Below are 26,871 nucleotides of genomic sequence, written 5' to 3'. Positions count from 1 at the left end.
GCCAAGCCACCTGGCCCTGGGGAGAGTCTGGGCATTAGGAGTTTTAACAGGGAGGGTTGTTCACCAGGACCTGAGAGAAAAGAATACGTCCATGTTTTCTACACTATCAGCTTCGACTGATGTAAAATTCTGACTCGGGGGCTCTCAGAGCTGTATCCTGATGAATTTGTCTCTGTCTCTAGCACTGGTCCAAAACTTCACGTGTCCCCACCAAGCACATTCCTGCTACACTCAGTCACTGTCAATCTCTGTTAAGGCCGAGTCAGCCCCAACACTCAGTGCACCCTAGAGATACTGAGGCAGAGCATCTATGGCCCACATTCAGGACACACACCTCCAGTAGCCCTTCAATGACTCCTTAAAACTCCATGTGTTCTTGGCAAGGGAGGACTTTTGTTTGGGTTCTGGCGTTCCCCAACAGACACACGGCTTAGGGACTTCACTGACTTAAGCCTCCTAGTGCCTGCAAAGGAAACAAACTATTGTGGGCTCAGAGAATGGAAATTCTACTTCAGCACTCAACCAGGACATACCAGCCCAGGACTGAAGTCAGGACATGGATAAGTCTGGAGTTGGGCACCCCAGACTATGGACCAGGGTATAAAACAGGATCCCCTGGGATGAGGGTGGATCTGCAGGGCTTTCTGTCCTCTCTCTGTGTCCCTTGGGGATGAGCCCCTCTCTGAAACCAGATGGTTCCTCAGCAGCAGCCCCTGAGCCCCAGTTGATTTGCATGAACATCCTGTCTCTCCGGCTAGAGGATAAGAGAGGCCTGGGATGAATCCAGCCCGGCCATAGGACTTGGAGAGTAGAATCAGGGCATCTCCACCATGGCCTGGACTCCTCTCCTTCTTGGCCTCCTTGCTCACTGCACAGGTGCTACACCCAGGCTCAGACCCTCTGCAGCCCCAGGAATCTGGGGCAATAAAGGCCCTGACTCTGAGCTCTGCAGGGAGGTGCTTGTCCAGGGAAGAATGTTAATGACCCTGCTGCAGGATGAGAGATAGCAGGGGTGTCATCCCCCCAAGTGCTCACTAGTTCTGACTTGTCCAGAGAAAATTGAGGATGCTCTCCTTTGGGCAAAGAATCCATCCACCAGCCAGATCCATGGGCTTCAGGAGCTGAGATGCTGGAAGGGTGGAAACAGGGCAGTGAGAATCCCTGGAGCTTAGCCCAGGCAGGTGATGGTGTTCTGGGGTGAGACCCAGAGCTGAAAATCTAATGCTCCTTTTCTTTCTTTCAGGTTCTGTGGCCTCCTATGTGCTGACTCAGCCCCCATCTGTGTCAGTGGCTCTGGGAAAGACAGCCCAGGTCACCTGTGGGGGAAACAACATTGGAAATAAATTTGTTCACTGGTACCAGCAGAAGCCGGGCCAGGCTCCTGTGCTGATCATCTATAACAGCAACAAACGGCCCTCAGGGATTCCTGAGCGATTTTCAGGCACCAAATCTGGGAACACGGCCACCCTGACCATCAGTGGGTCCCGGGCTGAGGATGAGGCTGACTATTACTGTCAGGTGTGGGATAGAAGTTCTGATGCTCACAGTGACACAGACAGACAGGGAAGTGAGACACAAACCCCTTCCCTGTCTGGGTTACACTCTCCTCCAGCTCCAGGAGGCCTGTGCACAGAGAAGGGAGCAGGTCTAACTCAGGTCCCCAAATCCAAATTCCCCAGACCTCCCTAGACACCCATACTTTGGTAGTATCTGTACAAGATGTACAGGGTTGGTTTGGGGCTCCTGAGATTGTCTGGGCCTGAGTATGTTTGGGAACAGAGGGATTGGGTATAAAGACAAATGGAAAGAACCATCTGTCAGTTGTAATTACCACTCATTTCTTTATGGTGGTCAGAGACCATTCCTTCACCCAACTGCCCAGGACTGGAGCCCAGAATCTTCCAACTCAGTTGAGCTCCAGAATCCCTGCCACCATGATGGCTGGGGATTCTGAGTGGAGCAGACCAGTGCATTATTCAATGTGTCACTCCTCTTCTGGGCTCATATATGTCCCATCTCTCCCTAGAGAAAATTGCCTCCCCGGGTTTCTGCCCTTCCTTGGAGAGACTGTATAGAATGATGGCCTGAATCCAAACTCTCAAGATCCTCCCTCAGGTTCACATGTCCTGAATGGTCCCAGCTTTAGAGCTCACCACTGGAAGGATATCTCATCTGATGTCTCACTGAGTCATTCTCCTTCTGCCCAGTCTGGCCAGGCTCCCTCCAGATTTCCTGCAAATGCACTTCTGCATCTCAGAATCTATTCAAGGAACCCAATCCAGGTTGGCCAAACACAGTCCTCAGGGACCTGAGGACTATACCAGATGTCCACAAAGCTTTGCTTTCTCCTCCAAATCCAACTTAGCATGAAATCCTCAGACATATCGTATCTTCTATTTTTGTACAATGAGAATAGATGCACACACAGTAGGTGCTATGAGGCCTGATAAGTAGTTGGAGAGTCCATCCATCCTGATAGTGAATGTGGGATGAGGAGTCAGTGGCCTCATCCTACAAAGTGACCAAAAGGTACACAACCACGGGAATGAGACACACAATGGGTGCTGCCTCACTTCTACCTCCAAAATGGTGCCCAAGTATTTCTCTTTACACTCACCCTACCCAGAAATATGTACAGACAATGATTTTTTGAAATACAATTCAGCCTGTCAGTGCAGACAAGTAATAAGCCACCACAGACCACCACTCCTCCCCATGACTTTCACCAAGGTCTGCACAAATCAGGCTCCAAATAAAGAGAATATTGAGAGCCCTGATTCCACCTCCACTTCCACTTCAAGACAAATCTATGAAGTGAATGGTTATGAACAGGGCCACCCTTTCCCTATGAGGCGATATAAAATATATTTTTGTCTACTAGTGATCTTTATTTTGTTCCAGATTATTTGATATCCCATAACTTCAATATTGAGATATAAAGTTAGCTATTGTAAATACATTTGATGATAGATGATAATGGTTTGGGACAGGAGAACAAAGCAGAAACATACGATAACTATGTATCCAAACATATTCTTTTTTTTTTTTTTTTTTTTTTTTACAATCCTACATGTTTATTTAGTATTCATCAAAGTTTCCAGTGGCTCCTCAATCCCTTTTTTTTTTTATTTCTTTTTATTTCCAGCATAACAGTATTCATTATTTTTGCACCACACCCCGTGCTCCATGCAATCCATGCCCTCTATAATACCCACCACCTGGTACCCCAACCTCCCACCCCCCGTCCCTTCAAAACCCTCAGATTGTTTTTCAGAGTCCATAGTCTCTCATGGTTCACCTCCCCTTCCAATTTCCCCCAACTCCCTTCTCCACTCTAAGTCCCCATGTCCTCCATGCTATTTGTTATGCTCCACAAATAAGTGAAACCATATGATAGTTGACTCTCTCTGCTTGACTTATTTCACTCAGCATAATCTCTTCCAGTCCCGTCCATGATGCTACAAAAGTTGGGTATTCATCCTTTCTGATGGAGGCGTAATACTCTATCCCCAGGGGTACAGGTCTGTGAATCACCAGGTTTACACACTTCACAGCACTCACCAAAGCACATACCCTCCCCAATGTCCATAATCCCACCCCCTTCTCCCAAACCCCCTCCCCCCAGCAACCCTCAGTTTGTTTTGTGAGATTAAAAGTCACTTATGGTTTGTCTCCCTCCCAATCCCATCTTGTTTCATTGACTCTTCTCCTACCCACTTAAGCCCCCATGTTGCATCACCACTTCCTCATATCAGGGAGATCATATGATAGTTGTCTTTCTCTGCTTGACTTATTTCGCTAAGCATGATACGCTCTAGTTCCATCCATGTTGTCGCAAATGGCAAGATTTCATTTCTTTTGATGGCTGCATAGTATTCCATTGTGTATATATACCACATCTTCTTGATCCATTCATCTGTTGATGGACATCTAGGTTCTTTCCATAGTTTGGCTATTGTGGACATTGCTGCTATAAACATTCGGGTGCATGTGCCCCTTTGGATCACTACGTTTGTATCCTTAGGGTAAATACCCAATAGTGCAATTGCTGGGTCATAGGGCAGTTCTATTTTCAACATTTTGAGGAACCTCCATGCTGTTTTCCAGAGTGGCTGCACCAGCTTGCATTCCCACCAACAGTGTAGGAGAGTTCCCCTTTCTCCGCATCCTCGCCAGCATCTGTCATTTCCTGACTTGTTTATTTTAGCCATTCTGACTGGTGTGAGGTGATATCTCATTGTGGTTTTGATTTGTATTTCCCTGATGCCGAGTGATATGGAGCACTTTTTCATGTGTCTGTTGGCCATCTGGATGTCTTCTTTGCAGAAATGTCTGTTCATGTCCTCTGCCCATTTCTTGATTGGATTATTTGTTCTTTGGGTGTTGAGTTTGCTAAGTTCTTTATAGATTCTGGACACTAGTCCTTTATCTGATATGTCGTTTGCAAATATCTTCTCCCATTCTGTCAGTTGTCTTTTGATTTTGTTAACTGTTTCCTTTGCTGTGCAAAAGCTTTTGATCTTGATGAAATCCCAATAGTTCATTTTTGCCCTTGCTTCCCTTGCCTTTTGCGTTGTTCCTAGGAAGATGTTGCTGCGGTTGAGGTCAAAGAGGTTGCTGCCCGTGTTCTCCTCAAGGATTTTGATGGATTCCTTTCGTACATTGAGGTCCTTCATCCATTTTGAGTCTATTTTTGTGTGTGGTGTAAGGAAATGGTCCAATTTCATTTTTCTGCATGTGGCTGTCCAATTTTCCCAGCACCATTTATTGAAGAGGCTGTCTTTTTGCCATTGGACATTCTTTCCTGCTTTGTCGAAGATTAGTTGACCATAGTGTTGAGGGTCTATTTCTGGGCTCTCTATTCTGTTCCATTGATCTATGTGTCTGTTTTTGTGCCAGTACCATGCTGTCTTGATGACGACAGCTTTGTAATAGAGCTTGAAGTCCGGAATTGTGATGCCACCAACGTTGGCTTTCTTTTTCAATATCCCTTTGGCTATTCGAGGTCTTTTCTGGTTCCATATAAATTTTAGCATTATTTGTTCCATTTCTTTGAAAAAGATGGATGGTACTTTGATAGGAATTGCATTAAATGTGTAGATTGCTTTAGGTAGCATAGACATTTTCACAATATTTATTCTTCCAATCCAGGAGCATGGAACATTTTTCCATTTCTTTGTGTCTTCCTCAATTTCTTTCATGAGTACTTTATAGTTTTCTGAGTATAGATTCTGTGTCTCTTTGGTTAGGTTTATTCCTAGGTATCTTATGGTTTTGGGTGCAATTGTAAACGGGATTGACTCCTTAATTTCTCTTTCTTCTGTCTTGCTGTTGGTGTAGAAAAATGCAACTGATTTCTGTGCATTGATTTTATATCCTGACACTTGACTGAATTCCTGTATAAGTTCTAGCAGTTTTGGAGTGGAGTCTTTTGGGTTTTCCACATATAGTATCATATCATCTGCGAAGAGTGATAATTTGACTTCTTCTTTGCCTATTTGGATGCCTTTAATTTCCTTTTGTTGTCTGATTGCTGAGGCTAGGACCTCTAGTACTATGTTGAATAGCAGTGGTGATAATGGACATCCCTGCCGTGTTCCTGACCTTAGCGGAAAAGCTTTCAGGTTTTCTCCATTGAGAATGATATTTGCGGTGGGTTTTTCATAGATGGCTTTGATGATATTGAGGTATGTGCCCTCTATCCCTACACTTTGAAGAGTTTTGATCAGGAAGGGATGCTGTACTTTGTCAAATGCTTTTTCAGCATCTATTGAGAGTATCATATGGTTCTTGTTCTTTCTTTTATTGATGTGTTGTATCACATTGACTGATTTGCGGATGTTGAACCAACCTTGCAGCCCTGGAATAAATCCCACTTGGTCGTGGTGAATAATCTTTTTAATGTACTGTTGAATCCTATTGGCTAGTATTTTGTTGAGTATTTTCGCATCTGTGTTCATCAAGGATATCGGTCTATAGCTCTCTTTTTTGGTGGGATCCTTGTCTGGTTTTAGGATCAAGGTGATGCTGGCCTCATAAAATGAGTTTGGAAGTTTTCCTTCCATTTCTATTTTTTGGAACAGTTTCAGGAGAATAGGAATTAGTTCTTCTTTAAATGTTTGGTAGAATTCCCCCGGGAAGCCGTCTGGCCCTGGGCTTTTGTTTGTTTGGAGATTTTTAATGACTGTTTCCATCTCCTTACTGGTTATGGGTCTGTTCAGGCTTTCTATTTCTTCCTGGTTCAGTTGTGGTAGTTTATATGTTTCTAGGAGTGCATCCATTTCTTCCAGATTGTCAAATTTATTGGCGTAGAGTTGCTCATAGTATGTTCTTATAATAGTTTGTATTTCTTTGGTGTTAGTTGTGATCTCTCCTCTTTCATTCATGATTTTATTTATTTGGGTCCTTTCTCTTTTCTTTTTGATGAGTCGGGCCAGGGGTTTATCAATTTTATTAATTCTTTCAAAGAACCAGCTCCTAGTTTCGTTGATTTGTTCTATTGTTTTTTTGGTTTCTATTTCATTGATTTCCGCTCTGATCTTTATGATTTCTCTTCTCCTGCTGGGCTTAGGGTTTCTTTCTTGTTCTTTCTCCAGCTCCTTTAAGTGTAGGGTTAGGTTGTGTACCTGAGACCTTTCTTGTTTCTTGAGAAAGGCTTGTACCGCTATATATTTTCCTCTCAGGACTGCCTTTGTTGTGTCCCACAGATTTTGAACCGTTGTATTTTCATTATCATTTGTTTCCATGATTTTTTTCAATTCTTCTTTAATTTCCCGGTTGACCCATTCATTCTTTAGAAGGATGCTGTTTAGTCTCCATGTATTTGGGTTCTTTCCAAACTTCCTTTTGTGGTTGAGTTCTAACTTTAGAGCATTGTGGTCTGAAAATATGCAGGGAATGATCCCAATCTTTTGATACCGGTTGAGTCCTGATTTAGGACCGAGGATGTGATCTATTCTGGAGAATGTTCCATGTGCACTAGAGAAGAATGTGTATTCTGTTGCTTTGGGATGAAATATTCTGAATATATCTGTGATGTCCATCTGGTCCAGTGTGTCGTTTAAGGCCTTTATTTCCTTGCTGATCTTTTGCTTGGATGATCTGTCCATTTCAGTGAGGGGAGTGTTAAAGTCCCCTACTATTATTGTATTATTGTTGATGTGTTTCTTTGATTTTGTTATTAATTGGTTTATATAGTTGGCTGCTCCCACGTTGGGGGCATAGATATTTAAAATTGTTAAATCTTCTTGTTGGACAGACCCTTTGAGTATGATATAGTGTCCTTCCTCATCTCTTATTATAGTCTTTGGCTTAAAATCTAATTGATCTGATATAAGGATTGCCACTCCTGCTTTCTTCTGATGTCCATTAGCATGGTAAATTCTTTTCCACCCCCTCACTTTAAATCTGGAGGTGTCTTCGGGCTTAAAATGAGTTTCTTGGAGGCAACATATAGATGGGTTTTGTTTTTTTATCCATTCTGATACCCTGTGTCTTTTGACAGGGGCATTTAGCCCATTAACATTCAGGGTAACTATTGAGAGATATGAATTTAGTGCCATTGTATTGCCTGTAAGTTGACTGTTACTGTATATGGTCTCTGTTCCTTTCTGATCTACCACTTGTAGGCTCTCTCTTTGCTTAGAGGACCCCTTTCAAGATTTCCTGTAGAGCTGGTTTGGTATTTGCAAATTCTTTCAGTTTTTGTTTGTCCTGGAAGCTTTTAATCTCTCCTTCTATTTTCAATGATAGCCTAGCTGGATATAGTATTCTTGGCTGCATGTTTTTCTCGTTTAGTGCTCTGAAAATATCATGCCAGCTCTTTCTGGCCTGCCAGGTCTCTGTGGATAAGTCAGCTGCCAATCTAATATTTTTACCATTGTATGTTACAGACTTCTTTTCCCGGGCTGCTTTCAGGATTTTCTCTTTGTCACTGAGACTTGTAAATTTTACTATTAGGTGACGGGGTGTGGGCCTATTCCTATTGATTTTGAGGGGCGTTCTCTGAACCTCCTGAATTTTGATGCTCGTTCCCTTTGCCATATTGGGGAAATTCTCCCCAATAATTCTCTCCAGTATACCTTCTGCTCCCCTCTCTCTTTCTTCTTCTTCTGGAATCCCAATTATTCTAATGTTGTTCCGTCTTATGGTGTCACTTATCTCTCGAATTCTCCCCTCGTGGTCCAGTAGCTGTTTGTCCCTCTTTTGCTCAGCTTCTTTATTCTCTGTCATTTGGTCTTCTATATCACTAATTCTTTCTTCTGCCTCATTTATCCTAGCAGTGAGAGCCTCCATTTTTGATTGCACTTCATTGATAGCTTTTTTTATTTCAACTTGGTTAGATTTTAGTTCTTTTATTTCTCCAGAAAGGGCTTTTATATCTCTCGAGGGGGTTTCTCTAATATCTTCCATGCCTTTTTCGAGCCCGGCTAGAACCTTGAGAATTGTCATTCTGAACTCTAGATCTGACATATTACCAATGTCTGTATTGATTCGGTCCCTAGCCTTCGGTACTGCCTCTTGTTCTTTTTTTTGTGTTGAATTTTTCCGTCTTGTCATTTTGTCCAGATAAGAGTATATGAAGGGGCAAGTAAAATACTAAAAGGGTGGCAACAACCCCAGGAAAAAATGCTTTAACCAAATTAGAAGAGATCCGAAATCGTGAGGGGGGAGAAAGGGGATAAAAAGAGGTTCAAAAAGGAAGAAAGAAAAAAAAAGAAAAAAGAAAAAAAAAAGAAAAAAGAAAAGAAAAGAATTAAAAAAAAGGAAAACACCTAAGAAAAATGCAAAAAAGAAAAAATATATATATTAGATAAACTAGTAAAAAATCGTTAAAAAAGAAAAAGGTAACAGTTAAAAAAAAAAATTTTACCCGAAGGCGAGAAAAAAAAAATAAAAAAAATGAAAAGAAAAGAAATTAAATTAACTGCAAGACTAAAAAAAAATCACAGGGAAAAAGCCATGAGTTCCGTGCTTGGCTTTCTCCTCCTCTGGAATTCTGCTGCTCTCCTTGGTATTGAAACCGCACTCCTTGGTAGGTGAACTTGGTCTCGGCTGGATTTCTTGTTGATCTTCTGGGGGAGGGGCCTGTTGTAGTGATTCTCAAGTGTCTTTGCCCCAGGCGGAATTACACCGCCCTTACCCGGGGCCGGGGTGAGTAATCCGCTCAGGTTTGCTTTCAGGAGCTTTTGTTCCCTGAGCGCTTTCCGTAGAGTTCCAGAGGACGGGAATACAAATGGCGGCCTCCTGGTCTCCGGCCCGGAGGAGCCGAGAGCCCAGGGCCCCACTCCTCAGTGCGCCCTCAGAGAACAGCGCCCAGTTACTCCCGTCTGCCTGACCTCCGGCCGCGCTCCGAGCTCACCGAGCCTGCGACCGGTTCAAGGTAACACCGAGCTGTGAGCTTACTGTCGGCTCTGTCTCTGTAGCCGGCTTTCCCGTTCCAATACCCGCAAGCTCTGCGACACTCAGACACCCCTGCTCCTTCTGTGACCCTGCGGGACCTGAGGCCACGCTGACCCCGCGTGGGCTTCGCCCCGGTTTAGCCTCTGGAGCGATGTCCCTCAGCGGAACAGACTTTTAAAAGTCCTGATTTTGTGCGCCGTTGCTCCGCCGCTTGCCAGGAGCTGGCCCCTCCCCCCGGGGTCTATCTTCCCGTCGCTTTGGATTCACTTCTCCGCCGGTCCTACCTTTCAGAAAGTGGTTGTTTTTCTGTTTCCAGAATTGCTGTTCTTCTTCTCTTCGATCTGCCGACGGGTTTTCAGGTGTTTGCAATCTTTAGATAAGCTATCTAGCTGATCTCCGGCTAGCTGAAGCAGTCTCAGCCTGCTACTTCTCCGCCATCTTGACTCCTCCCCCAACAGGCTGTTTTTCTTTGGGAAACACGGACGGCAACACCATGAAGATCTGAACACTCTTCAAAACAGAACCTGGGAGGGCATAGACTGGAATAAAGGAGAGAGGGTGGTGACCAGAAGGTCTCAGTAGCTTTCGGATGAGGGGAGAGGGAGCATGGTGAGGGGTCGGTGCAGGGCGGGGATTGGAAGGGCAGGCTCTGGGACGTCTCCTGGATTAGAAACTTGACTTACTCATCACTGTCATGGCAAATGAGAAATGAGAAAACCATGTAATCTCTCAATGTTAGATTCTTCATTTAAAAGACTGGAGGAAAACTGTGCCTTGGTTTTTATTGTGTCTCATTCAGTGGAACCCGTACACACTCACAAAGGTTTAGCACCTACTGAGGGCTCAGAAGTAGTCATTTTTTTAAACTAGCAATACACATAGGGTGACATTCATCCCAGGACGTCCAGGGGAGCACTGTGGGTCTTGTTTTCAGAACCCAGTAAGTCCAAATCCCCTGGGTTGTGCTCAAGTGCAAAGGGTATGACTGATGCTTCCAATGATGATTGTTGTGTAACATCAACTCTCCACTTTAGAAACCCACACCTGCTCCTACTTCTGACCTCAGGAAATGACCAGAATGGAGCTCTTAAGCTCTGGGTGAGCTCAAACAAGAGCTCACACAGACCAATTAAAGAATGGAAAGTAGATTTGCATCTGATGCCCCTCCTTCCTTGAGCTGCAAAAACAGAGGATAAGATGGGAGTTTGAAGACTTCAGTCCTAGGAACACAGCCCCAGAGAAGAGTTCTACACAATTCCCCTCCACCATGGACTGGGTTTCCTTCTACCTTCTACCCTTTATTATCTCTACAGGTCAGGATTCTGCCTCTTTGACATTTCCCTCCAAGTACAGTGCCCAGGGAACACCGTCCAGTGTCCAGGACATTCAGCATCATGCTTGTGTTTTGTGTTTCCAGGTTTCTGTGCTCTGTCTGTGCTGACTCATCTGAATCTGCATCTGCCTCCCTGGGAGCCTCTGTCAAGCTCACCTGCACCCTGAGCAGGGAGCACAGCAATTACTATGTTCTCTGGTATCAACAGGAACCAGGGAAGGCCCCTCGGTATGTGATGAAGGTTAATAGTGACGGAAGCCACAGCAAGGGGGACGGAATCCCCAGTCGCTTCTCAGGATCCAGCTCTGGGGCTGACCGCTATTAACCATCTCCGACATCCAGTCTGAGGATGAGGCTGAGTATCACTGCGGTGAGAGCCAATCAATCGATGGTCAATATGGTTAAGCCACAGTGATACACACAAAGGGGAAATGAGGCTAAAACCTCCCACTCTGTCTCTTCTCTTCCCCATGGGGACTCGGGGAGCTGTTGCATGCCCCTCTCCAGGACCTTGAAACCTTTAGCTCTGCCTGGAAACCCTGTCATCCTGCACAAAATCCCAAGACACCATTACAAAGAGACAGACACAGGGATGAACTTAGGTCTTTTTGACAACAGAATATGCTCTTTAATTTGCCATACTGCTGGGAAAGACAAGATCAGCCTAGACAGGAAAATGACCATGAGAGAGTAGCTGGTCTGAGATGACCCCATGAGCCATCAGACCCTGTGCATCCATAACAGGTCTCTGCTCAGGAAATGGACAGAGATCTCTGAGTTCTGCAGTTTACCAAGGTGGATGGTTGAGTGAATACCATCACGAGAAGTTCATTATGAAGCATAATAGGATGCTTGCCAGTGTTCAATGTTCAAAAGGAAACATTTGGTCCATGAGGGAGGTATGCCACAGAGTCTTAAGACCATGGTGGGTGCAGACCATGGTGGGGTCTAGTAAGAAAGCAGTATACATTTTAGGATGTATCTGCCAGGACCAACATAGAGCATGGCTGGGGTCACTCCATCTGTACTCAGTTCTCAATTTTTGGTGCCAAAAATGAGTCCACATGCTGCCTATAGGACTTTTCCAGGTTCTTCCCAGAAACACAGCTACTGGTACAACAGCAAGGCATGGTGAAGGGGGTGCACCAAAGTGATAAATATATTGACTCCCCTGACTCTCAACCCTGTGAGTGATCCATCTCAAATGCATATAATGGGTGGGGGGCCAGCTTACTGGACATGTTGATCTCCTCCATAGATTTTCTGGTATCAGAAAAGCAGCATCTTCTGTGTTAACATTGAGCATCTGTATTCATCAAAGTAACCCTGCTCCCTGGGCATAGACCTGAGCAGAGTTGGGAGGAATTGTGATGCTGGATCCCAGAAACTCTGGTGTGGTCCCCTTAGTTAGTGATGCAGCTCTGAGATGGAAATTCCAGGGACTGCCCATAGCCTGGAAACTCCCACGAGGGTAGGAGGAGAGAAGGTGGCTATTTCTCTAGAGACAAAGTAGGCAAGGGTACAAGAGGAGCAGGAGGAGAGGTGAACAGCAGGTCTCAGACTTGCAGAGACTTCTTTCGAGTACATTGTGGGCTGAGTCACAGGGAATCACAGACTCATCTTACTCACTCCAGTAAAGGATTGTGTTCTACCAAGGGTTTGCAGAGTTTATGTCCCAAAAAAGGACTCCCACGGGTCCCTTTAGTGGGATTTTCCTCACCACATACATTGTAGTCCAGAGGATAGTAGGGAAATAATACCCAGAACCACACAATGAATCATCCCACCTCCAAAGGACCCACCTGGGACCTTCTGGTGTGGATGAGTTGGAAGAAAATAACCCAGTAGGCACGGACAGACAGACAGATGGACAGACAGTGAAAACAATGAGAGGGACTGGAAAAGGAAGGCAGAAAGGGGCATTGTCTCCTGTGCTGAGATGGTAACCAATCAGTGAGGGAGTGACAACTACAAAGAGTTGGTTAAAGGGGTCAAAGGATTCCATTCGTGGAAATTACTATTTGTCAAGTTCATAACAGGATCAGGGTCTCAGTAAGAGACCACTGGTCAGCTCTTGTCCTGTAGAAGTGAGTAAGGAAAGGGTCAAGAGTGAGTGTCTCCTCCTGCATTGTTCCTCAACAGTGATTTCTGGCTTCACGGAGTGCCAGGTGATCCTGAGGCCAGGAATGAACATTTTTGTCAGAAGTTCTGATGTAGCCTGTGGCCGTAGCAGAGTCCTCAGGAATAGAAATCCTTTAGTCCCATTGTCTCATTGGGGGAATCTCTTGGGCCTGATGAGCAACTTATTATTGAACACAGGGAGCACCTGAAACAGGTGATAAGCTCTAGCCAGGAGAGATGGAGGTGATGCCACTAGCACTGTGAGGAGAGCCCAGGCAGGCTGAGCCACGCGTGAGGGTGTGTTCAAGGAGATCCCCTTACCCCAGCGCCCCTACTCACTCTGCATCTCCCTTCCTTCCTCCCTTCCTTCCCCTCGCCCCACCCACTTCTCACTAGTTAACCAATGTTCTCACTTTCAATATCTTTCCCTGGAGACGTCTGGAATACACCACATGAGTCATATTCTACTCAATTCTTTATCTTCCAAGGTGTGTTCCTTTTTCATGTATCCTATCACATACGGATGCAAGATGTATCATCTTTATTCCTAAATACACAGGACTCTGGTGCCTTTGGGACATCAGGATTGTGTCAGTATCGACCCTTTTCAATGCACTACACTGAAACCTGCACTCCCCTTTCTGAAAGAAGATAGCGGGCTAGGCCCGGTACTTCAACCCTAAGACAAATACAGGAATCACACCTGTCCTGCCTCCTGCACCGTGTATGTGAACTGTCTGTGCTGGGCTGGGCAGGGCAGGGAGCACAGCTGCCTCTGGGAGGCTGGAAACCCTGATCCACAACCATTCTCAGGTGGCAGGTGCTATAGGGTGACCTGCAAGGGGACATTCCCTGGACTGAATCCTGCTCCACCAGCAGGGGACAGCAGAGCTTCAGCAGGGGCAGCAAGACAGATGTTGGGGCTGCCCAGGGTACCAGGCCTGGGGGTCAGCAGGGGTCCAGGGTTCAGTCCCCAGAGACTGTTGGGATGCGCTCCGAGCTCACCGAGCCTGCGACCAGTTCAAGGTAACACCGAGCTGTGAGCTTACTGTCGGCTCTGTCTCTGTAGCCGGCTTTCCCGTTCCAATACCCGCAAGGTCTGCGACACTCAGACACCCCTGATCCTTCTGTGACCCTGCGGGACCTGAGGCCACGCTGAACCCGCGTGGGCTTCGCCCCGGTTTAGCCTCTGGAGCGATGTCCCTCAGCGGAACAGACTTTTAAAAGTCCTGATTTTGTGCGCCGTTGCTCTGCCGCTTGCCGGGAGCCGGCCCCTCCCCCCGGGGTCTATCTTCCCGTCGCTTTGGATTCACTTCTCCGCCGGTCCTACCTTTCAGAAAGTGGTTGTTTTTCTGTTTCCAGAATTGCTGTTCTTCTTCTCTTCGATCTTCCGATGGATTTTCAGGTGTTTGCAATCTTTAGATAAGCTATCTAGCTGATCTCCGGCTAGCTGAAGCAGTCTCAGCCTGCTACTTCTCCGCCATCTTGACTCCTCCTCCCCAAACATATTCTTATAAGAAAAGAATACATGTTCTAGTCTGCTCATTTCTGCCACTACCCAGAGGTCAGAGTGGTATCTATAATTACCACTGCTTCACTGTCTGCTGCATTTCCTCTTCCCTCAAAAAACACCTGAGCTTGTCTGGATCCTTACCAGTTACAACCACCAAACCTTCATTCTGGAATGTGTGTCCATTGTCAGGCATGCTGCATTGGATTGTGGTGAATTTATGACTGTAATTACAGACCCAGGGAATAATAGAGGTTCTTTTGAGTCCATGCATACACCTGCTACCCCCAGTTATGTTGTAGATATCCAATTGTCCGGTGATAGACATCAGGCTTCCCCTAGCCCGTGCCCCCTACTCATCTGGGTGATTCATTGCCTGGAAGACATGGTGGGTGGGAGTACGTTGTCCTCTCAACCACCAGAGTAGTGCAGTCAGTATCCCACTGGAGTATCCCATCCACAAGGCAAACCCCATGTGGCTCATAAAATGTCTATTCTTAAATCATTTTTTTCTACATTATTGCAGGCACGATTCTGAATCCATCTCAGTGACCAGAGCAGGACCTTTAAACCCTAAGAAACAGGTGGCACCATATGACCTAGGAAGACAAGGAGAAGAAGTGAGATTTTCCATGGTGGCCGAGAACCCCACCCTGTGAAGCTCAGTGAGCACACAGTCCCCTGAGGAGGGGCTGCTCCCCAAAATTCAGATGCAGCTACAGCAGGACTGGGTGAGGCCCAGGCATCTGCAGGTGGTACAGCTCCCCAGTGAGCCTGTGGTACTGCTCCTCCAAGGACCCCCCTCTGAGTGTTTCCCCCTGCTCTGCTGCTTCTTCCAGCACAGATGAGAAGCCCACAGGGAGGCACAGTGTGAGCACAGGTGCCCTGCACTCCCTCCCACTCAGGGTCCATGGGGTCAGGGCCCTACTTTCCTAGTTTACCCCTTTGCTCCCTCTTCACAGGGCTGGGACCAGTCTGTCCTAAATCAACCTCCCTAAAAATCTGGAGTCAGAAGGTCACCATCTCCTGTATCATGGCAGTAGGGACACTCGGGATATAATCATGTCTCCTGCTACCTACAGCTCCTGGCACAGCCCCACCTGGCCACAGGGTGGGGTCAGGAGTCACCCCTCAAAGAACCCAGACTCCAACTCTGGGAGCTTGCACTCTCTGAGCATCTCTGCCTCCACAGCAGTCCTGAGACTGATTACTTGTGAATTCAGAGACTTGGGATGTGTCCCCCAAATGTGTGTAGGTACCAAGTAAGGGCATGCAGTGCAAACCAAGACCATGCAAACCAAAGCCATATCAAGACCACATGAGCTGGTGCCACTTGTGGGAGTGGGTGCATCTTTGACCAAGTCTGCATAATTGGGCCACATTGGCCAAGGACACCAAGGCTGGTGCCACTGGGACAGATGCCAACTAAGTGGTGCCACTTAGACTAAAGCAGTCAGATCTGGTGCCATGCAGGCAGAGGACTCATTCACCAATGCCATGTCATCAGTGTCACATTAACCATGGCCATGATGGCCAAAGACACATGAACCAAGGCTACATATCAGGTGCCATGAGAACAGAAACCATGTTTTCTTATGACACTTGGAATGAAGCCCTGTCCACCCAGGCCCTGTAAGCAGATGACACTTGCTCTTGTTTCTTCAGATGATGCTAACATAGCAACCAAGAACACTGCATCACAGCACTCCCTCTCACCCAAGGTCAGCTCTGCATTTTCAGAGGAGTGAAGCCTCTCAGGAAGATGACAGAACAGTGTAATGGACACTATGATGAGAGCCACTCCCTGCCAGTTACAATGGCAAATGCTTAAAGACAAGGCAAGGAGCCCCCACATTATGACTCCAGGTAGAGGAATTTAGCCCTCATGCCGGGCCAACAAGGAAGAAAGATCGGTCTCTACAATGGACAATGAGGTAGAAATTTCCCCCATGCATGGAAATCACAAATGGAGGACACGTTTCCACATACGAGAGGGTTCCAAGCAACATTGTGTGGTGTGAACCCACATGATGTAAATGAAGTTCACATCATGGGCACCATGTGGAGCAAGGCCACCTGAGGAATGCCACTTGGACTGAAGCTGCATAAGTTGGTAGAGAGCTCTTTCTCGGGGATATCAGTGATGAGGAAATGAGAACACAAACACTTGGGCTGGTACCACTCCCTCCTGTCTTCTGGGCTGTGCCCACTTCCCTAGCATGTCTTTAGGTTCATGTTTTCCTTCTGCTCTCACCTCATGGCACTGGAGGACCCTGGAAGGATAGCAGATGAAGTCATCCAGATGGTACATGGTATCCCCCCTTGAGGTCCATGCACTCAGACACCCACTGTATCTGCTCTAAAGGCTGGGACAGTGCAGGGCTGTCACTGGAGATCCTGCCTCTAGCTACTATTGTCCAGCCTGTCCAGACAAGGGGGATCCTCCACGCAGCTGTTCACGTCTGGCAAGTCTTCCCATTACTACGGAGAGGTGTGGGGAGGGTTGACCCTGGCCTGACCTGCTTGTGACCCAACACAGCAGACTCTGTGCATCCATGTTCAGGCAGGAGCAGGGTCAGCCCCTCCCAGACTTCCTTCACGCCCTCCACATCTGTGTGTGCCTGGAGATCCTGTCCTGACCCATCATCCAGACCTCACATGCGTTATCCTCACCTCCCTTTTCAGTGAGCACATCATGCCTGATCCAGCCTATTTTCCCAGGAAATCACTAATAATCATTGCTTCCATTATGTGATGAGTTAGGTTATTAGTGACTTGATCACATGATGACTGATGCCTGTATGTGTCTGAGGGTCAAGAGCAAGGGAAGGCATGGGAATCTCATTGTGATGCTCATGTTTAGACTCTGAGAGGTTAGAATTACATGTGGGCTGTTCCTCCAGCATTGTGGAGCCACCACTCTGTGCCCAGGTCTAAGCTAGCACGAGTTAGAGACTGTCAGGTACAGAGAGTGGGTCTCCCTCAGCTACTCCTCTCTTATAGGCCCTGTGCATCCCTGGACAGTCCCTCCATGTCTGTGACTCTGGGCAGGCCCTAGTTCTGGAGATAAGTTTACAAGTGAATATGCTACTTGGAACCAATAAGAGCCAGGCCAGGACCCAGGGCTATTCATTTGTAAAGATACCAAATAACCCTTAGGGATCCCCGACTGACACTGAGAATCCAACTCGTGGACAAGGCCACATTGAGAATCAGACAGATCCAGGGCTAGGAGAAGGTTGACCATTGCTGTGTCACCTACCATGGCAGTGAGAGAAGTTGGCAGTAATTCAAAGTGACACAGAAAAATGTCGAAGTGGGATACAAAGCTGGCCACCTAGTCTGGCTTGCACTTTTACTAGCACCAACTGCAGGTCGGACCTTACGGTCAGGTGTCCTCCCTGGTCCTGGACAGGCCCCTATACAAGTGGTATTTCTAGCAGGTTCTCTGTTCTCGAAATCTGTATATCACACTGAACAATGACAGATATAGGGAGACATACTATATTAAGGGGACTGTAGTCAGGTTTTACAGAAGATTTAGGGTACCATTATACATCATGTTTGACCCAGATATAATCACATGCCACTCCAGAGGGGAAAAACCTGTCTCAGCCCAGTCCTGGGGGAATTCCTCTTCTCCTTGGGTACAGGAAGCCTGGATGGACCCAATGGGCTCTGCCTCCCCTGGTGACTGGATGAGGAATCCCCACGACTAGATGAGGAATCCTCACATCCAGAAATGCTGTCTGAGGCATCCTGAACAGGAGACGAGGCCCCTGCTTCTCCAGGCTCTACCATCTTTAGGTTTAGTAGAAACTGGTGGAAATGCAGACACGACCATGGGGCCCACAGGGGACTTGCTCCTGGCACTACTGGCCTCCTATTTCCCCAAGTCACCTGCACCAGGCAGATCTGACCCACATGAACTCACACCCACCCCTGTGTGGACCCCGTGGGGTGGCCTCAACTGCATTTGGGCCACACCTTTAGGTCCAAGGTAATATTTTCCAAGATTGAAAAAAAAAATATATATATATATATAAAATCATGTACTGACCTGTGTCTTTGACTTGTGGTTTGGAAATTGATTTTTACAGCAATTTCATGAGGAGGAAAGAACAGATGAAAAATGTATTATGATAGAGATGTAGTGAAAAGAAGGGCCATCTTTATCCCAATGTTCATAGCAGCCATGGCCACAGGAGTCAAACTGTGGAAAGAACCCAGATTCCCTTCAACAGATGAATGGATAAGGAAGATGTGGTCCATATACACTATGGAGTATTATGCCTCCATCAGAAAGGATGAATACCCAACTTTTGTAGCAACATGGACGGGACTGGAAGAGATGATGCTGAGTGAAATAAGTCAAGCAGAGAGAGTCAATTATCATATGGTTTTACTTATTTGTGGAGCATAAGAAATAATACGGAGGACATGGGGAGATGGAGAGGAGAAGGGAGTTGGGAGAAATTGGAGGGGGAGACAAACCCTTAGAGACTATGGATTCTGAAAAACAATCTGAGGGTTTTAGTGGCGTCTGGGATGGGAGGTTGGGTGAGCCAGGTGGTGGGTATTATGGAGGACACATATTGCATGGAACACTGAGTGTGGTACATAAACAATGAATTCCAGTACACTGAAAAGAAATTTTAAAAATAAATAAAAATTAAAAGTTAAAAAAAAAAAGAATGTATTACGAAGGAAAAGCAGATCCCCTTATTTCCACCCTGGGTTGAATCAGAGCAATATCTGGGGGATAATAGGAAGACCATGACAGAAAACAATTTTCCCCTCACAAGAGCATGGCAAGAACTATTGGATTATGGATATTCAGCTTACTTATTGGTGTGATAAAGCAGAATGATGATTTTTGGTAAGAATACCTATGACCGGGCGCCTGGGTGGCTCAGTGGGTTAAGCCGCTGCCTTCGGCTCAGGTCATGATCTCAGGGTCCTGGGATCGAGTCCCGCATCGGGCTGTCTGCTCAGCGGGGAGCCTGCTTCCTCCTTTCTCTCTTTGCCTGCCTCTCTGCCTATTTGTGATCTCTCTCTGTCAAATAAATAAACAAAATCTTTAAAAAAAAAAAAAAGAATACCTATGACCAAAAAAAATTTTTTTTCAGGTTAAAATGCCATGAAAGTGTAACTCTACAGAGTTATAATCCGGGGATTCTCACTATTAATTTCTCATCCACATGACCATGATTGGGCTGGCACTTCCCTGGACCCAAGTTCCCCCTTCTCCAAGTATAGCAGCGTCCCCCACAGGGAGAAAGCAGAACTGAGAGGAAGGAGTGGTCTCCAGGACCTGGAATATTCTGGCTAAGGTCGTTCCAGTTCCTTTATCAGCCTGGGCAGCCTTCCTCACCTGGTGCAGAGGATGGCTGCCACCTTGCTCCTGTCAGCTTCTGCTCTACTCTCTCCCTCTCCAGGAACCAGATATCAGCGCTCCTCTCCCTGTCTCCCTTCACTGACAGATACACCCCTCCCTCATATTTTTGCTTAGCTCAGCCAGTCTGTGGGGTGCTGGGGAAAGCAATGACATGTCATCCACGTGGGACTCCACACAAGGGGACAGGAACACAGGCACATGAAGCACTCTCATGTCCCTGTGGCTTAGTTGTGTATGGGGTAGGGGAGAGAGAATAAGTACTACCTTAAGCGATCTCAGCCCCCATGTGACCTAGGGAGATCACAGGGACTTACCAAAAATGTGTCAAATCTGCTCCCACTTCAGCATGTCCTTTTAGAGACCCCTATCTGTGCCCAGCAGCTGCCCAGAGAACTGACTTATCACCTGAAAGATACCTCTGACCACATCTGACACAGCCCTCTGTGCCCAGAATGCTCACGTGAGGTGAAAACTCCACACTGGACTGGAACTGGATTGAATCCCAGGTCCCTCAGCTTTATCCTGTTCTCTCATATCCTCTAACTCCCCCTCTTGCCCCTATGCAGTAGCACTCACTGGGCTCTTCCTACACACATCTCACTTCTCGTGACTTTCCCCATGCTGAGAAGCTCCAGAGTTCCCTCTTCAGTAGGGACTGTGTCTTGTCCATGCTGAATCCCCAGGATGGAATGTGTGCCAGACCAGTGAGGGTCTGAATAAATGTCAGCCAGGTAGATCCTCCCCATCTCTGTCTTTGGGGAATTAGTCCCTGGTCACCGTCTCCCCCAACCCCACATCAGACCTGCATGCACTGTTGCTCCAATATGAGCCATTCCCTGAGTTCTATGATCTCCCAGTTCTAACTGCAGTACCACCTGCATGACACCCCACTCCCCAGAGACAGGGGCAGCGACGCCTCAGTAAAACCTGTGCTCTCCTCCTCCACATGGGCCTGCTCTTGTTTTCATAGTGAATCTGGGCCTCTAATGCCAGAACATGAGGCAGGCAGAAGCCATGCTTAGAAGAGTCATTCCTCACTGGGGAAAGAATCCATGGATCAGGAATCAGGACCTGAGCTGTAGGTTATGAGTCTACACCTGTGCCAGGAACTCCACTGCACCTCTAGCTGCCATGGTGGAATGGCCACCAGGGGGCAGCAGAGATCACGTGGCAAAGTCACCTGTAGATGGGGAGGACGTGGGCATAAGGGCTTCTGCCACATGATGGGTGGTAGTAACCAGGTAACCAGGACCAGTAACCAGGACTTGAGAACTTCAGGTCACTTGTCATTGGTCATTAGTCTATAGTGACATCCTTCACTCTCAACTACAAATTATTAAGGATATGCGTGTGTATGGTCTTCCTCATGGAGACACTGCCTATTTCTATAATATAGGTCTGGCCAACATGCCTCCCACCAAACCAAGACCTAGCCCACCCTCATGAAACAAAATGCAGTCACTGTCCACAAACATTGGTTCTCCCTCTGATCACACATTTCCTCCCTCCCCTGCTGTCCTTCCAGACACACTAGTCCTCCTCCCTGGAAGTTCCTTCCCCCTGCCCCTCACCTGTCCCTGCACTCACCTCTCTTAAGGAGTGGACAGGGGACTGGAAAATTATGTTCACATTCCTAGTGCCTGCAACACCGTAGTTTCCTTGGTAAACATTTTTGGACTTAACGTATAAATTGAGATATTTATTATATATTTTCCCCCAAACTGAAGATTACTTAAATGTGATAAATATTACCTTGAAGAGTTATTAAAGTTTATAGCCCCTCTCATTGTCTTATATGGCAGTCATTTATTTTTGCAACTTATCAGTTCCTGCCCCTGTCAGCAAAATGGGGGCAGCGAGGCACAGAACCTATGGCCTGCCTCAAATCTCACAGCCAAGAGAAGATATTTACAGCAACATCCTACCTATGGGAAGTCCATGTTCTCTTGATAGATAACGAACTTTATTTTCCTGTGGCACACGAGATCTCATCTGCAGTAAGTCCCTGCACCTGTGTGAGCCACAGTGTGTCAATGACAGAAAAGCATTAGAAAATAAAGACAGGGGAGGTGAACCATGAGAGACTGTGGACTCTGAAAAAATATCTGAGGTGTTTAAAGTGGTGGGGGGGTTGGAGGGTGGGGTACCAGGTGGTGGGTATTTTAGAGGGCACGGATTGCATGGAGCACTGGGTGTGGTGAAAAAATAATGAATACTGTTATGCTGAAAATAAATAAAAAATAAATTAAAAAAAAAGAAAAGAAAGACAAACTTCACTGTTGAGCTGTCTGTGCCTAGGCCTGCCCAGAGGGACATCAGAACACAAACTGGAATGGGAATGTCAGCCCCTGGCTATAGGACCAAGAGTGAAACAGAATTCCCTCTGCAGAGAGTGGATTTGAAAAGAACCACCCCTACCCTTTCTGGGACTCTTGGGTCTGAGATCTTTTTGAGAACCCACAAAACTCTTCGGCAGCAGACTCTGAGGTCCCCTGGTTCTCACAATGAGTGGCATCTCCAGCACGGGGCTAAGAGAGACCTGGGAGGACATTTGTCCAGCCTCGGACCTTGGGAGCAGAATCAGGCAGCTCCACCATGGCCAAGATCCTTATTCTCTTCAGTATCCTGCTCACAGCACAGGTGTCGAGCCCAAGCTCACACACACACCAGCTCCAAGTCCTTGGGTCAAGCCATACCCTTTGTCTGAGCCCAGCAAGGGCTGCCTGTGTGTGTGCAGGGGTGGGATGTTCCTGACCCTGCTGTAGGATGAAGAGCTAGGTGGGTAAACCACCCCCCACAGTGCCCATGCCTTTGTATGAGCACTGATGGAATGCCCATGCCCCCCCAAATATATATATTTTTCCAATTTATTCAAAAGCTCCAACCACCAGTCTAACCCACACTACTCTGGGATTGAGACTGATGAGAGGGGCACCCCTGAGGGTCTACAAAATCCTTTGAGCTCAGGCCAGGCCTCACAGGTGGGCAGTCACTTGGAATGAGTCCTTGATTTTCCAGCTGACCTCTTCTTTCCTCTCTTGCCAGCTCTGAGGTCTCTTGTGTAGTGACTCAGTCCCCATCTGTGCAGGTCACCCTGAGTCAGACAGCCAGGATCATCTGTGGGGAAACAACACTGGAAGTAAACATATTCATAGGTACGAGCAGAGGCCAGACAAAGACCCCATGCTGATCATCTATTTTAGCCACAACCTAAAACTATAATTACAACTTAAACTCACAGATCCCAAAAGCTCGACAAACTTCAACTAGAAGACATAGTAAAAAAAAAACAAGAACAAAAACAAACAAACAAAAATAAAACAAAACAAATCAAAGAAAAAAACCAAAATAAAACCCGCAACATCTTCCTGTGTCTAAATTGCCAGTGAGAAAGAGACAGTCTCCAAAACAGCCAGAAGGAAAAAAAACACAGTTTTTATGGAAAGACAGAGAAAGATTCTAGCAAATTTCTCAGTAACAGAAATGCAAGCAAAGGTGGTATGTTTTTAAAATACTGAAAAAAAAAACCCTTAATTCTTTACCAAGGAAGAACATCTTTTAAAAATGAAGACTAAATAAAGCATTTTCTGACATGCATGCAAAAAGTGGCAGGAGTAATCATCACCTGCCCCTCAGGCAGGAGAGAGTGATGCCAGAAAGAATCAGATTCTATGGGATAAATAAAAAAAATTACGGGGTTGGGGGAAGACAATATGGCAGAGACGTAGGAGGCGCTGTTACAAACGGTCCCCCAAAGTGAGCTGATTATCTACCAAAGAACTCTGATCACCCATAAAATCAGCTTGATATTAGAATTATATACTTCTGGATCTCTACAGGGACAGAAGAAGCCAGTCAGCAGGTAAAGCAGAGTGGGAACATTGGGCCGATATCGGAAGATAAACAAAAGGTGCAGGGAACCACCAGAAGAAACCCATTGGAAAGTAATACCCCAGTACGAGAGTGCCCTGTGATTGGTGACCAGCATTAACTTGGAGTCTACTTGAAAGCACTCAAAAAGAGCAAAAGACCTTAAGGGGAAATTGGTGGAATTGGGCGGCTAGGGACAGGGACTTAAGCCCATGGACCCAGGAGAGCCACCACTGGCACCGAACCAAAGAGCACAGCGAAGAAGCCAGGTCTTGGTCCCTGAGCCACCAGCATGTCTGAGAGCATCTGGGTGGTGGCCCCCATAAAGGAGCCTGGTGTGGATGCCAGCTAGCTCTCTTTAGAACCACAGCCTTTTGTATTCTGCACTTGTGCTGTGCGACCAGGGTCTGAGTCGCAATCCACACCTTTCCCTCAGAGAGGTCTGTACAGGCACTAGCTGGTGATCTCTAGGACCTAGAGATTCTGAACACTCTCAGCCCAGGCCACTGTGAAACTCTCAGCATACTATCTCTGGTTGGGATCTCTCTGGTGGTCTGGAGCTGCCCAGACAGCCAAGACTAGTAATTCTCATGGTTTTGGGTACAAGCGGGAGTTCCTGTGACCCCAGAGACTGTGTCTGAGGATGTGCTCTGTCAGTGGTAGAGGGGGAATTTATGTGCTCTGGAGCACCCAAAAGGGAACAAACTGAGGCTTCTCTTTGAGATGGAGGTCTGGGTGCAGTTTGCTTTCCTCTAAACCTCCAAAGAACTGCCAAAAGCTGCCAAGGGGAGAAAAAATAAACAAACAAACAAAAAACCTCCAGAGAACAGAAGCCTAAAAACATGGTTTTCTCAGAGCCCAGGCCCTTGATGGGGGTTGGAGGACTCAACCCTAGCAAGACTCCCTGAAAAACAACACAACAGGCCCTTTCCCCAGAAAGCCTGCCCCAAAACAAACAAACAAACAACAAGAGGACAATCACTACTTCATAGATACAACTTTTATTTTTAATTCTTTGCCACTATTCTTGTTCTGTTTATTTTTATATAACTTTTTAACCTATTTACCATTCCAATGAAATGTTCAGTACATCAAATTCCTTAATAATATTTTAATCTGAATTTTTTGATACATATACCTGTGTTTTTCTTTTGCTTTTCTATTTTTAATTATTTTATTTTATTTTAATTTTTAAATACTCATGTAGAGATAAACTTCAAGGTAATCCCCTTTCCACAATCAATGCTACCCCTATATGAAAAACAATTTTAATCCCCCTTTATCTCAGGAAACTTGAATCCTTTAACAAAGATATCAAGATACATCCAGGAAGAATCAAAATAAACTTCCTCACCCACATTGTGAATTTATAACCACCCTCCTCTCTTTTTCTTCTATCAGTGTTTCTGTGTATTTGTTTTTGTTCTGGTAATATATAAATCTTATACTTGGGGTTCATTTTGACAGGGTTCTTTTTTTTTTTTCCTTGTCATCTACTTTCGTTGGTCTTCTTTTTTGTGTATTTTTGTTTATATACTTTATAAATCTTACCTTTGGGACCCAATCGGGCTGGGCTTTCTCTTTTCTTTTTTTCTTTTTTTTTCCAGTCCCTATCTTTCTCACTTTTTTTGCCTTTCTTCTTTCTTTTTGGTGGGGACTCTCGATTTCTCAGAAGAGTTCCACAGTGCTCCTTACTGGTACCACGGATGATACATTCAGCTACACATCTATTCAGTCTTCTCTCACCAAAATGACTAGGAGGAGGAATGCCCAACAGAGGAAAAATTCAGAGACTGGGCCCTCTTCATCAGAGCTATTGTATATGGACATAAAAATTATGTTGGAAAGGGAATTCAGGCTGACAATTATGCAGGCAATAGCTAGGTTGGAAAAAAGCCTTTGATTACAAAATGGAATTGATTAGGGCAGAAGTGAAAGCAACCAGGAATGATGTTAACAATGCTCTCTATGAGTTCCAATCTAATCTAAATTCCCTAAAAGCCAGGGTAACCAAGGCAGAAGATAGAATTAGTGATCTAAGGGACAAACTGATAGAGAAAATGGATCAGGAGGAAGCCTGGAGCAGACAGCTTAGAAGCCATGAAAACATAATTAGGGAAATAAAGGATGCCATGAAACATTCCAATGTCAGAATTATTGGAATCCCTGATGGAGAGGAGAAAGAAAGAAGACTAGAGTATATAGCTGAACAAATTTTCCACAAAAATTTTCCAATCTGGTGAATGGAACCAGCATTCATATACCAAAGGAGAAAGATCTGCCCCCAACATCATAGAATCTAGAAAGACCTCGAGACACCTGATTGTGAAAATGATGAATCATAATTTTAGACACGAGCTCTTGAAAGCAGCTAGGGAAAAGAGATTCCTTACATACCAAGGAAAACCTATCAGAATAACATCAGACCTGTCCACAGAAATCTGGTAAGCCAGAAAGGGCTGGCAAGATGTATTCAGGGCACTAAATGAGAAGAACATTCAGTGAAGAATACTTTATCCGGCAAGACTGACATTCAAAATAGATGGAGACATAAAGAGATTCCAAGACCCACAAGGTTTAGAAGAATATGTGACCACCAAGCCAGCACTGCAACAAATATTAAGGGGGGTTCTCTAAAAGAGGAAAAAAACCCAACAATGTCATTGAAGAGAAATATATGGATAGAATCTACAGAAACAAATCTATAGAAATAGGTAACATGATGTCAATAAAAATGTATCCCTCAATAATTACTCTCAACGTGAATGGCCTAAATGCACCCATAAAACAGCACAGGGTTTCAGATTGGATAAAATGACAGGACCCATCCATATGTTGTCTACAAGAGACCCATTTCAAACCTAAGGATACATCCAGACTGAAAGTAAAGGGATGGAGAAGCATCTTTCATGCCAATGGGAATCAAAAGAAGGCTGGGGTAGCAATTCTTATATCAGATAAATTAGATTTTAAGCTAAAGACTGTAGTCAGAGATACCGAAGGACACTACATCATTCTTAAAGGTACTCTCCACCAAGAATATCTAGCAATTGTAAATAGTTATGCCCCCAATATGGGAGCAGCCAATTACATAAGAAAACTATTAATCAAGATACAGTCATATTGATATGGATATATTAATAGTAGGAGATCTTAACAAGCCTCTCTCAGAAATAGACAGATCATCCAAGCAGAAAATCAATAAAGAAACAAGAGCATTGAATGACACACTGAGGG

General features: G+C 45.7%; 3 protein-coding genes and 1 pseudogene across 11 annotated transcripts in view; all 4 read left to right on the top strand.

Annotated features, from left to right (window-relative positions):
• LOC116571641 (immunoglobulin lambda-1 light chain-like) overlaps positions 1-26,871 on the top strand; it is a 1,068,967-nt gene that overhangs the window by 494,437 nt on the left and 547,659 nt on the right. The gene's annotated exons all lie outside the window — the stretch shown is intronic.
• The window catches only part of LOC116571638 (immunoglobulin lambda-1 light chain-like), a 1,139,351-nt gene that overhangs the window by 593,667 nt on the left and 518,813 nt on the right, over positions 1-26,871 (top strand). The window lies entirely within an intron of this gene.
• Positions 768-26,871, top strand: part of LOC116571643 (immunoglobulin lambda-1 light chain-like) — a 569,629-nt gene continuing 543,525 nt past the window's right edge. The window contains exons 1-2 of the mRNA XM_032309779.1: positions 768-876; positions 1,244-1,541. Of these exons, the coding sequence (XP_032165670.1) occupies positions 831-876; positions 1,244-1,541 (344 nt within the window). The 5' untranslated portion in view covers positions 768-830. The remainder of the gene's footprint in view (positions 877-1,243; positions 1,542-26,871) is intronic.
• LOC116571647 lies at positions 10,637-11,140 on the top strand (annotated as a pseudogene).

Source organism: Mustela erminea, chromosome 13, assembly GCF_009829155.1.
Source record: "Mustela erminea isolate mMusErm1 chromosome 13, mMusErm1.Pri, whole genome shotgun sequence".
Classification (NCBI taxonomy): domain Eukaryota; kingdom Metazoa; phylum Chordata; class Mammalia; order Carnivora; family Mustelidae; genus Mustela; species Mustela erminea.
This window is presented reverse-complemented; position numbering and strand designations above follow the sequence as displayed.